This window comes from Bos taurus, chromosome 1 (assembly GCF_002263795.3).
Source record: "Bos taurus isolate L1 Dominette 01449 registration number 42190680 breed Hereford chromosome 1, ARS-UCD2.0, whole genome shotgun sequence".
Lineage (NCBI taxonomy): Eukaryota > Metazoa > Chordata > Mammalia > Artiodactyla > Bovidae > Bos > Bos taurus.
Genome location: NC_037328.1, coordinates 26,489,658 through 26,503,571, shown reverse-complemented (window position 1 = coordinate 26,503,571; position 13,914 = coordinate 26,489,658). Strand labels below are relative to the sequence as shown.

General features: G+C 36.5%; 1 protein-coding gene across 10 annotated transcripts in view; it reads left to right on the top strand.

Annotated features, from left to right (window-relative positions):
- ROBO1 (roundabout guidance receptor 1) overlaps positions 1-13,914 on the top strand; it is a 1,295,994-nt gene that overhangs the window by 908,941 nt on the left and 373,139 nt on the right. For all 10 annotated transcript variants that reach the window (XM_059885533.1, XM_059885537.1, XM_059885531.1 and 7 more), the window contains one exon: positions 9,679-10,005. In XM_059885533.1, coding sequence (XP_059741516.1) covers positions 9,679-10,005 — 327 coding nt within the window. The remainder of the gene's footprint in view (positions 1-9,678; positions 10,006-13,914) is intronic.

Below are 13,914 nucleotides of genomic sequence, written 5' to 3'. Positions count from 1 at the left end.
TTTCACACCAGTCAGAATGGCTGCGATCCAAAAGTCTACACGCAATAAATGCTGGAGAGGGTGTGGAGAAAAGGGAACCCTCTTACACTGTTGGTGGGAATGCAAACTAGTACAGCCACTATGGAGAACAGTGTGGAGATTCCTTAAAAAACTGGAAATAGAACTGCCTTATGATCCAGCAATCCCACTGCTTGGCATACACACTGAGGAAACCAGAAGGGAAAGAGACACGTGTACCCCAATGTTCATCGCAGCACTGCTTATAATAGCCAGGACATGGAAACAACCTAGATGTCCATCAGCAGATGAATGGATAAGAAAGCAGTGGTCCATATACACAATGGAGTATTACTCAGCCGTTAAAAAGAAAACATTTGAATCAGTTCTAATGAAGTGGATGAAACTGGAGCCTATTATACAGAGTGAAGTAAGCCAGAAGGAAAAACACCAATACAGTATAATAACACATATATATGGAATTTAGAAAGATGGTAACAATAACCCTGTGTACGAGACAGCAAAAGAGACACTGATGTAAAGAACAGTCTTATGGACTCTATGGGAGAGGGAGAGGGTGGGAAGATTTGGGAGAATGGCATTGAAACATGTAAAATATCATGTATGAAACGCGATGCCAGTCCAGGTTCGATGCACGATACTGGATGCTTGAGGCTAGTGCACTGGGACGACCCAGAGGGATGGTATGGGGAGGGAGGAGGGAGGAGGGTTCAGGATGGGGAGCACATGTATACCTGTGGCGGATTCATTTTGATATTTGGCAAAACTAATACAATATTGAAAGTTTAAAAATAAAATAAAATTAAAAAAAAAAAGTCTTCTCCAGCACCACAAATATTAATGCAACATAGGCACAATATACAGTTAGACTGATGGATAAGAGGGTGAGAGAATTTAGACTTTTAATACACAAATATTTTTGTTTGGTGTTTTATTGAAAATAAAATTCTCTTAGTTGCATGTTAATTGGAAATTTTATGAAAGGGCAGATAGCAAGCATGAACTCAGCCAAACAGCTCAACCCTCCAACCCCTTTGTCACAGCTTATAGCAAAATCCTGACTGATTTGACTCAGCTGAGGCAGTTCTTGCAGTTAATGCCATAGTAGCTTCTGTACGATCATATTATTAAAAATAGGGGGATGGGCAAGCAATATTGTTTCTAAAATTTAACTTATGCTGCTGTCTGTCTATCTCACCTCTCTGGGGAAACCACCATATGATATTAGATTCTGTAGAAATATTGCACAAACACCAGGGATTCACTCCTGGATTTTCATTTTGGTCTATTTTGGTGATCATTTTAGATGGTAACAGACAGTAGCAATGGCATTCAGTTAATTACTGAGATTATTCTAAGTTTTGACTAGAGAAGATCCCTCTTCCCCCATTTGCTATGTGGAATTATAATCAAAGGGAATTAGGATGGAGCAAAGTACCTAAGGAAAATGGTGTGATCCATTAATCATATAATTATTTTAATGCATTCTGTATTCCTTTACTCTGTATAATTTAGGTGAAATTACCTAAATTTTCTGTAGAATGAGCTCTGTTTTTCTAGTTGGAGTAAGCATCAGTATTTGGGAAACCTGGATAACTCAATAGAGAGAATGTTTATGTCTGCTCCCTACACAGTGAGTGATTAATAGGTGCTGTCTTCTTATTTCTAACAAATATCTCTTTGTAGGATGAAATTCTGACAGGAAAATTATAGGATTGGTGCCCATGATAGAATTTATGTTAATAATTGGAGGCCTTTTGCTTCTTAAGATGTAAATGGAGCTTAAATAAAAAGGTTAAGGAGGCAAAGCCCTTTTAAGAATATAGGTACTTCTTTACAAATATGGGTATGTTGTCAAGGCAGTATATATTCTACCCCCACCCTTGGGCAAATGTCACTGAATTGTCTATTAATATTCATTGTACATCTGTCATGTGCTCATTGAACTTGTTTCTCATGTGCTTTTAGCAATAGTATAAGCATTCTTGTGATGCAAGATGTTTTAATATAATATATGATACAAATGGATATTTTAATCATTTTTGGTTTTCTTATTTTACCTACCAAGGAATAGGAAAAAGAAATTTGGATCAAAACAAGAATTTGTTAATAAAATAAATACTGCTTCTCTCAATCTACTAAGAAACAGACTTGAAAACGTAAACAGACAAAACCCTGAGACATGTATTACTGCTTATACTAGAAAAGAATAAAACCATACATTTGAAAAAGTAAAATTATTTATTTATATGTTTTGTATACCTCGATAGAATATTAGAAAGTCAGTCTCTTAAATGGTTACTTACTTTCGTTTCTGCAAATGTGTGTCTAAAAGGGGGGAACACTTTATATCCAACTAGGAGTTTAATTCCCTCGTAATAAATCTCATGTGACTTTGATATATTTCCTTGAAATACTTAGCACTTACGTGTGTATCTTTTTCCAGCTGTGGTTGTGTAAATATTTAGATATTTCAGTCACTTATGTTTATATTTTATCTTCCAACTGGGCAGTTGTTGAAGGAATCCTGCCCTGCCTTTTTCCCTGATGCTGCCCTTGCCTGGAGTCAATTGTGTTATATTCCCAAGGTTCCACCAGGATTCCTGCCAAGGGCAGCTGACATTATCATCCTAGTTCCTTGTTAAAAACCTTACTCCATCAACCTCTTTCTTATTTTACCCTCTCTTCTTTTTAACTTTTTTAGTTTCTTAGGCAAAATTTGAATTTCGTTTTGCTTAGTGTAATATAAACCTTTTATTATATAAAAAATGCTCAAATTAACATAACTAAAATGGTGGTTTGGAGAAGGCAATGGCACCCCACTCCAGTACTCTTGCCTGGAAAATCCCATGGACGGAGGAGCCTGGTAGGCTGCACTCCATGGGGTCGCTAAGAGTCGGACACGGCTGAGTGACTTCACTTTGACTTTTCACTTTCATGCATTGGAGGAGGAAATGGCAACCCACTCCAGTGTTCTTGCCTGGAGAATCCCAGGGACAGAGGAGCCTGGTGGGCTGCCATCTATGGGGTCGCACAGAGTCAGACATGACTGTAGCGACTTAGCAGCAGCAGAAGAATGGTGGTTGTTGGATGGTTTATAGGAACTCTGAATTTATGATTGAAGAAAGAAGGCTTTTTATGATTCGTGTGTCAAGAATATTGTATAAAGAGAGCTGCTTTGACGGTGTGGAGATGGACACAATGTTTAAGGAAAAAGATTGCAGTAACTAGGGGTCTTTCATTAACTCTCTTCTGAGATTTATCTGTGCTCTTCCCTACTTATTCTTGGTGTAACTCTCTCAAGGTCCTTTGAGAAAGTGAGGCACAGTGATTCATAGAAGTTGGGTGGCTTTTCCTTCAAAGCATGTTGGTGGAAATTAATAGGAATCAGTGGTATTTACCTTTAATTGTGCAAACAGTATGTAGAAATTGAGGTTTGTCAAATATTAAAAACTGATAATATAGGATAGCTACTCAGAACTTCAAGCTCATATTGGAGAAGATTACACAGTACAAGGAATGATTTATATTCTCATTCATTCATCATGAAAGTCTTTACTGAGTTAAGTGACTATGGAATCATATGATTTACAGTTACATATTCTGATTGTCTGGGAAAAGAACATTAGATGTCATCAGGTTTGACTGCGTCTTGCTGTTTTTTTAATCTACCTTTTAAAATTAAATTAAAAATTAAAATTAACATCTTGTAGCATTGGAAGCAAGAGTGGACAAAGCCTGTTTCTCTTTAGATTTTAACTAATTAATCCTAGCAATGTTTATGGAATAGTGGGAAAGAGCAAGGATTTTGAATCTGATTTTAGACTTGGATCGCAGCACTGCCACCTTCCAGCTGAGTGACAGCAGGGAGTCTCAGTCCCCGAATGTGGATACCAGATAACAACACCGCACCTCATAAAGATGCTGTTTGTGATAAAGGAGATGATGGACATTTCATATTTGTTTTTTTTTCCATTTGCTTTCTTCCTTAGACATGATAATAAATAATAACTTATTATGGTTTTTATAGAGATAATGATTGCCATTTATAATTGTTACTATTGAGGTTGTAAATGTCACTGGAATTAGAAAGCTCCTTTCTTCAAGGTTCTATATTATGAGAAATGTTGCATTTCTGTTTTTTATTATGATTTCCAAAGGTTTTGGCTCTTCTGTCAAATAACTTTTTTTTTTTTTTTGCTATTCATTCTCTTTGGATGCTTATATGCTAACAGAGTGTGTTTTCATTTGAAATGTATTCTTCAGAAACAAAGTTCAGTGGGATGTCTTGCAAAGAGAAAAATAAAAACAGTTCAATGGCCAAATAAGTTTGAGAAATGCCACGTATTATATTCTTCTTCTAGCACACATAATATGCATTAGCAAGATTAAAAGACTCTGAGAACCGCAGTTCTCTTTTTTGAGCAAACAAGCTGAGAAAAGAGTATTCCACAGAGCATTTTGAAAGTTTAGCCTTTAATAGAACAGAGAGCATTTTTATTGCTGAAACTCTTTACTGAATGCTGCTGTACAAACATCATGGTGAAAACTTGGGCCCGAGTTCTCCACTTCCAGAGGCATGCTGGCCGTGGGCCAGGTGTATGGGGCCATAGGTTAGACACGGAGAGAGTCCTGAGCTCCACTGTATTTTCATGGAGCCTGGGTGATCTCCAGTTTCTGTAATTGGCCGTTACTTCCTCTATCCACTCTCCCTAGACAGATTTATTCCTTCCCAGGGTTTCAGTCTCCAGCTTGATTCTCATCTAGAGATCCAGCTGAGATTTTTTTTTTTTTTCCTTGAGGTCTGGATATTTCATTGGCAACTAGTTGTCTTCATTTGTATATTCTGGAAGTATCCCGAACTCTCCATGACTCATGCTGAATAAATCATCTCTGTCCTTCTTCCTCTGACCATAGTCACTCTTTTATTCTGGACCTTCACTGGGGCTGCCCTTCACCCATTGCTCAGACCAGAATCTTGAACTTTCTCTACCTGCTGCTTCTCCTCCACCTTGGGCATTTTTCATTTCCGTCTTTTTCCAAATTGCCAGTGAGTAGATCCTGTTGATATTGTAACTGTCTCTAGAGGCTACCTTCTATCTTCCTTTCTGTCATTCAAGATCCAAGTACAAGCTTTCAGAATTTATTATTGAAAGAGTGCAAAAGTATCCTAAAATCTCTTCCTAGCTAGCTGCTGCATTCTAGTTTCATAGTACCAATAGTGACCTTTTTAATACCAAACTTGAGCATGCAGTCCCTTGCTTACAGTATTTGAATGTTCTTATTGCCACATTGGGAATTTCCTGGTGGCTCAGAGGATGAAGCATCTGCCTGCCATGCGGGAGACCAGGGTTCGATCCCTGGGTTGGGAAGATCCCCTGGAGAAGGAAATGGCAACCCACCCCAGTATTCTTGCCTGGAGAATTCCATGGACAGAGGAGCCTGGCTGGCTACATTCCACGGGGTCGCAAAGAGTCGGACACGACTGAGCGAGTTCACTTCACTTCATTTCATTGCCGCATTACCTGCCTCCTGGGAAATCTGTATGCAGGTCAAGAAGCAACATTAGAACTGGACATGGAACAATGGACTGCTTCAAAATTGGGAAAAGCTGTATATTGGTACCCTGCTTATTCAACTTATATGCAGAGTGCATCATGCGAAATGCTGTGCTGGATAAAGCACAAGTGGGAATCAGGATTGCTGGGAGAAATATCAATAACCTCAGATATGCAGATGACACCACCCTTATGGCAGAAAGTGAAGAGGAATGCAAGAGCTTCTGATGAAAGTGAAAGAAGACAGTGAAAAAGCTGGCTCAACATTCAGAAAACTAAAATCATGGCATCTGGTCCCATCACTTCGTGGCAAATAGATGGGGAAACAGTAAGAGACTTTATTTTTGGGGGCTTCAAAATCACTGCAGATGATGACTGCTGCCATGAAATTAAAAGATGCTTACTCCTTGGAAGGAAAGTTATGACCAACCTAGACAGCACAGTAAAAAACAGAGACATTACTTTGCCAACAAAGGTCCGTCTAGTCAAAGCTATGGTTTTTCCAGTAGTCATGTATGGATGTGAGAATTGAACTATAAAGAAAGCTGAGCGCCACAGAATTGATGCTTTTGAACTGAGGTGTTGGAGAAGACTTTGAGAGTCCTTTGAAATGCAAGGAGGTCAAACCAGTTAATCCTAAAGGAAGTCAATCCTGAATATTCATTGGAAGGACTGATGCTGAAGCTGAAGCTGAAGCTGAAACTCTAATCCTTTGGCCACTTGATGGGAAGAACTGATGGATTGGAAAATATCTTGGTGCTGGGGAAGATTGAAGGCAGGAGGAGAAGGGGACAGAGGATAAGACAGTTGGATGTCATCATTGACTCGATGGACATGCATTTGAGCTAGCTCTAGGAGTTGGTGATGGACAAGGAGGCCTGGCATGCTGCAGTCCATGGGTCATAACTGACACGGACACGACTGAGCGACTGAACTGACTGAACTGAACCAATTGCCTTCAGTTAGGTTCCAGAACTTTGGCTTGACATACAAAGCCCATCACATTACTGCTTCATCAGGCATGGGCATCATAATCTCTGATGTCCGCCTAAACTGAGATCACACAAGTAACTGTAATCTTCTATATCTGTGCTTCTGAATGAAATCCTCTTTCTTTTCTTCCTGACTCATTTTTTTAAGACTCGCCTCAAGTTTCTTATGTTGGCATGCCTCTCTCAGGCAGTCTTAAAGTGCCCATTTTTTGTATTCTCATAGCAACCTATACATGTCACTTTCTTATCTAAAATACACTTTCAGGATATAAGTAAAATCTACTTAAATATATATGGCCTCAGCAGTTGATCCTCATTAGCATCCAGCTTTCATAATTAGAGCCAAAATAAAGGCCAGTAATATAGTATAATGCTGTATTTTCTGGAGCTTTCCAGTACTTGTATTTGGGTAATCTTAAATTCAATTTAAATTTCATTTGCCATCAGTATAGCTTTTGTGAAAGACCATGAATTTCCAAGTAATTTTTCCCCATGTTGCTGGCTTATTTCCTCCACTTCTAGAGCCTGGTTACATTTAAAAGATTTATGATATGTTGTATATCATGCACTGAACTAAAGCTATTTCTCAGTATTTCAGATTACAAAACTATTACTCAATATTTCAGATTATATGTTTTTTGTTTCATGGTGGACATAAGCAAATAATAGATCTTTTAGTTTCATCATTCATCATTTCGTTAGGAAATAGTAACTGTAGTAATTACAAATTAGAGCCATAAATAAACTCCATGCAGCGTTTATAGTCTAGTAGAGGTTAAACAGTGTGTATATATGGTTACAATTTAAAAAGAAAATCTTTTGGGACTTCCCTGGTGAACCAGTGGCTAAAACTCTGCACTCCCAAGCCAGGGGGACCGGATTCAATCCCTGGTCAGTGAACAAGATCCCGCATGCTGCAACTAAGAGTTCACAGATGCGACTGAAGATTCCGCATACCCCAGTGAAGATCGAAGGCCACATGCCGAAACTAAGACCTGGCACAGCCCAATAAATAAAATATAAAATTAAAAAATAGACAAAAAATAAAAATGAAATATTTGCAGTATTTTCATACAGAGCATGATAAATAAGCTTCAGATCATTCCACTCAAATAAGGGTTTGCTGTTAGCACTTTTTGTTTATTCAACATGTATTTATTGAATATGTGGTGTGAGCAATCTGCCATGTATAAGAGAAGAAACCGTGAGCAAAATTAGACCCGCAGAACTTCAGAGTAATGGGAGAGACAGTGTTCAAGGCATCTAGCGAATAAATTTAAAATATAATTCTCATATTTTACCACAGGTAATTTCATACCCTTGCTAAAAAGAAGCATTTAAATTTTGTGGTAAAGGTCAGAGAAGGTAGAGATTTGAAAGAGGAATGGGTATCCACTAGAATAAGATCTTTTTGAGACCAGACCCTAAGGCAGGCGTAGGCCTTGGAAGGAGGAAGTTTAATATGGAACAAACAGAAATCTCAGGTGAAGAAAGCAGAGAAAGCAGCAGAATAGCAAGGGTCCTGAGAGCTAGATAGGGAAATGAACACAGTCTCCAGTAGGTCTTGTTAAAGACTTTAAGAGCAATGAGTTTATTTTAAGAGTCACCGAAATAGGGGAGGACCCAGATTGTATTTACACTTCAAAGCCTTCATTTGGCTGCATTGAAGTGAAGCTATTTAAGAGCGTTCCTAAATCCTGGTGGGAATCTACAGCAGTTTGATCTGGGATGGTAACTGGCTGTACAGATTGCGATGAGTAAATTGATTTGAGAAATTTGAGGGAAGATTAAGGAACAGAAAGAGGTGTCAAGCAAGACTGCTTTCTACTTTTCTTTGTTCATTGAGATTGGAACACTAGATGAGAACAAGGTTTAAAGTTTGGTTGTTGAAGTTGAGAAACCTTTAAGATTTTTACATATTAAATCTATCCATGACAACAGTAAGGTAGGAACATTAAAAATATGAAAGTTGATCCCTGTTTTAGTGATTACAATCTCATTGGAAAAAATAAGGCACAAACAAAATATTTAAATGACACTCTCAGGACTTTGCTTGTTAAGCAATACGTGTGATCTAGAATGTAGCTCCTCACCTAATATCCTTTTCCATTTAATATTGAATTATTTAAACTCAATTATGTAACATTTCATCTTTAAAATCTACTAAAGTAATAAAATCATGATTGGAGACTAATGAACTTAATTTATTGAATAAAAACTCTGGGAAAGTATATATGCGTGTATATATAAATATGTATATATAACATATGTGTGTGTTGTATATGTGTGTGTGTGTGTGTGTGTGTGTGTGTGTGTGTATGTATGGGGCTTCCCAGGTGACACTAATGTTAAAGAATCTGTCTGCATTACAAGAGAGTTTGATCCTTGGGTTGGAAAGATTCCCTGGAGTAGGAAATGGCAATCTGCTCCAGTATTCTTGCCTGAAAAATTCCATGGACAGAGGAGCCTGGCAGGCTACAGTCCATAGGGTTACAGAGAGTTGGACATGGCTGAGCAATCCTTATGTGTGTGTATATATATATATATATGTATTAATATATTTATGTACATGTATTTATTATTTAGAAAGATATGAAAGTCTATATAAAGTTCCATCTTGCATATTTCAACATAAATGTTCATTAATATATAGCATATGTTTTACTAAAGTGTTGATTGATGTTGCATTGAGGAGGAGATTCCAGGAAGCCATGCCATTATTTGTAACAGTCAACAATTCTCTAACACATTCCTCTGCAAAAACAGGCACGTACATGGTACAAACAGACAGGGTGATGGCTTCTGAAACAGGGGATTTGGAGAGTAGACGGGATTTGTACAGACAGAGATTTAGCAAGAGCACTTTCTAAGTGGAGAGTCAAAAGGATTCAGGAATTAGAAAGTATGGTTAAAGTAGACACCAGAAGGATTAGTAGACACCAGAAGGTGTCTAGTAGACACCAGAAGGATTAGTTAGGAAGGTTAGGAAGAGTAGGTCAATACTGTGCAGTGTTTATTGGATGGTAGTGCTAATGCCTGGGCTTTTGAAATAAGACTTTTAATTGTTTTCAAGTTGATGATATGAAGCTATTTTGTCAATTCTTCTGCAGGCTCCCGTCTTCGTCAGGAAGATTTTCCACCTCGTATTGTTGAACACCCGTCAGATCTAATTGTCTCAAAAGGAGAACCTGCAACTTTGAACTGCAAAGCTGAAGGTCGCCCCACACCCACCATCGAATGGTACAAAGGTGGGGAGAGAGTGGAGACAGACAAAGATGACCCTCGCTCACACCGAATGTTGCTGCCAAGTGGATCTTTATTTTTCTTACGTATAGTGCACGGACGAAAAAGTAGGCCTGATGAAGGGGTCTACGTCTGTGTAGCAAGGAATTACCTCGGAGAGGCTGTGAGTCACAATGCATCGCTGGAGGTAGCCAGTAAGTAAAATGGGCTTTTAGTGTTGGGGAGCACATGGCCTGTGAGTTGGTGGAGGGATGGCAGCGTAGGATCGTTTACCTTGTTCATCACAGGCTTTACCTGAGGAAGATCTGTAGCTTTATATGTGTATATCATCCACTATTTATTTGAATTTTCTGAATTTCTCATCCTAGCTGGTTATTCCAGCTAAATTGGGATTCATACATAGTTGTGAACTGTTTTACCTATTTTTTTTTGAAATTTAAGAACATTTTTATTTTATAATGGACTATGAGTTGACTTACAGTTTTGTGTTAGTTTCAGGTGTACAGCAAAGCGATTCAAGTATACATATATCTATTCTTTTTCAAATTCTTTTCTCCTTTAGGTTTTTTATAGTATTGAGCAAATGTCCTTGTGTTGTGTTTTACCTTTTGGAACTGTTTTCTGTTGAAGATGCTCACTGAAACTGATTTATTCCCCTCCTTTGTTCCTTTTAAATGTATAGAGTAGAGGATGTAAGAAGAATACTGTAAGATATTTTTCGTTTGTCTTCATTAGGAGAAATACTTTCGACTGGTAGTGGAAGTTATGGTTTTAAACTGTTTCCAGTTGTCAGAACTATATTATACTTTGGGTAAAGCTAAATCTAGAGAAATGTATATATTTGCCTCATACTTTATCATCTTTGCTACACTGTAGTGCACTCTGAGAGGAAAACATGTGATGGGAATCCTTGGGTGGCTGATGGTTCAGTATATTTATACAGATAAAAAAGGCCACTCGTTTGAAATTATCTCAAAAAGGATTTGGTTAACTAATGATTCAGTTGTTATACCTAGAGTCTAGATGTGTAATGTATTGTATTTGAATTAGAAACAGGCTTTTCTTATTTTCAATAAGGATTCAAGAGTCAGAAAATTTCATTCCCTTGAAAGAATCCTGCTGAGCATATGTATATATGACAGAAATTGAGAATTGTATATGGATTAGAGAGACAAATGAAATTAGATCTAATTCACTTTAAATTTGACTATCTATAACTATATATGAAACTATATATGTAACTATGTCTATTTTTATATATAATATTTTATAAAGGTGATTGATATTTTAATATAATGGGCTTCCATTGTGGCTTAGCTGGTAAAGAATCCATCAGCAATGCAGGAGACCTGGGTTCAATCCCTGGGTTGGAAACATCCCCTGGAGAAGGCAAAGTCTACTCATTCCAGTGTTCTGTCCAGGAGAATACCGTGGTGGGGTTACAAAGAGTCGGACATGACTGAGTAACTTTCACTTTCACTTTCTTTCACGTTCAAAATTCTAGTTATGTAATCAATTTTCATAATCTTTAGCATTACATCCAACATTCAACTAGAACATGACTATATAGAATCACAGATAATTATGAAATTATAAACATAGAAAGGGATTTACAGATTATTACAACTCAATCATATTATTAATGTGGAATCATTTCCAAAAAACCTAGATGATTTGATTCACACTCACAGAGCCATGTAATACTGAATACTTGAGACAGAAAGCCAAAGATATCTTATATGAGCATAAAACTTAATTAGATAGAATAAAAAAACATTGAATCATTTAAAACTATGTCGAAACTAGACATTCACATTTTTAAAACATTTACTTGAAACCCAACTTTATATTTCTCTATTTGAAGTTAACTGATAATTAACTTACTGTACTTTCTTTTATTGCTTTGATTCTCAAGATAGATCTTAGAGCTAAATCAGTGATATGTAGAAAAGCTGGAATCACAACAGAATGTTTTCTTTTTCTTTGTATGTCTATTTTTTAAACTCAACTTTAAATGTAGCACAAGCAAAAGAATGTAAAGGTTCAACTTATTTATAAGAAGACATATGTTTTGCCAAAGACATCTTTTAAACTTACATTAACACTTTTATAACTCTTGACACCGTTATGTTTAAGAATAATTATTTTCTGTGAAGATAAGTATAAGTTAATATTTGAGAGCAAATTTAAATCAAGAAAGATGATGTCAGCCTAGATAACCTAGGCCAACTCTTGTATGTAGTACCTAAGGAACTAAAGACCAGGAGGGAAATCAGTGATTGTAACTTCTCTGGAATTATAATTGTTTATAAGAAATATGTAGCAACAGAAATATCAAAGAGCATGTCATGTTTCTGTGTTATTATCTACTCTCCTGGCATTCTTGTCATTGTCAGAAGTTTTTTAAAAGTTGATAGACTTGAATTGAGTGTCTAAACGCTCACCCTCTATATCTTCCTTTTCAAAACACCTCTAGTTTTACCTCAGATGATCAAGATATCCTTAATGCATTGGGATTTAGAGACCTGTCTGTTTTAATCTGGCTTTTGTACAGTTATTTTAAAAGGTACTTTTAGTTTCCAGTTAAGTTCTTTTCCTAACGTAGACATTCCACAACCTTGAGAGTCCATTATGGGAAAAGTTCTTGCAGTCTCAGTCAACAAATATACGATTATGAAATTGAAACCAGACAGAAGATCATTATATAACTTTTACCAGTGAAATACTCTAATACACAGTCCCTTAATGCATAGTTCACAAATCTTAGTGGGATAGTCCTGACACATTCCAAAATGTTTTCAAGCTCCAGAGGAAAAAAATTATTATAATTTACTGAATAAAATTTAATGAAACTACTCTAGAAAATACTTTAAGATCTCATTCATTAATAATTCATATAGTCGGGAAGGGGAAAGTATATAGATATTATACATTTACCAAATATAGTTTGGTATTAATGAGGGTAGTACAATAATAAGGATCCATATTAGTGATAATAATTATTTGAAAAAGCTTAAGTAGTGTTTGCTTCCAATAATTTTTATACTAGTTAAATTGAAAAAATTAAAAGGATGCTTTTGTTTAGATAAATTGTGTTGTTTGGACATGTAAGTTATATGGGAAACATTAACTTCTCTGTAGTTAATTTTTTTTTAAAAAATCATGGTTCAGTATACTACAAATAGATGTGTAGTAATTTAATTCACATATATTTCAGTTATCTATTTTAGCCAATGGTTACAGCTCATTCACCATTTTAACATATGTTTGCATTGTAAAATCAAAACTAGCCTTTTGTATGTTACATAAATACCAGACAGGAGGGTAGACAGGGAAACATGGGTCATATTTGCTGTAGGTTCAATCTATAAAGCATTATTATAGCTTGTGTTTATTATTTCCAGGAAAGTATTATTATTTTTTTATATTTTCTTAGTTTAGATGTTCAATAAGAGCTATTCTTCTTTCTCCCAAAGGCTCAAACACAGGAAGACAAAAGATTGCATCTAATTTCTTAGTGATTCTAAAGCCCAAAGTAATAGCATTAACAAAAGTGTCTTGAGACAACACTGGTTTCATAGCACAGTTGTTGGTAATGTCTTTAAAAACATTTATCTGTGTTTTATTTGCCTTTAAACCAAGTTTTACAGCTGTAACAACTGGATTACTTGGTTCCTAACAATTGTCAATCTCTCAAACAATGGCGAAAAATGGTATGGAATGTCATTTCAAACTTTTATTTTTGTATAGAAATAATAATATTCTTGTCTTTCATGTTTTTAATATTTATTTAAATTTAAGTAATGCACCAAGAGGATTGTATTTATTTGTTATTTTTAGGATTAGTTATTTTTGTTTTCATTTAAATCCAATTATATTCAAGTTTGGTCTCCCAGGTGGCACAGTGGTAAAGAATCTACCTGCCAATACAAGAGACACAGGAGATGTGGGTTGGATCCCTGGGTTGAGAAGTTAGATCCTGGGTTGGGAAGATAGATCCCTTGGAGGAGGAAATGCCAACCCACTCCTGTATTCTTGCCTGGGAAATCCCATGGACAGAGGAGCCTGGCGGGCTGCAGTCCATAGGGTCCCAAAGAGTTGGA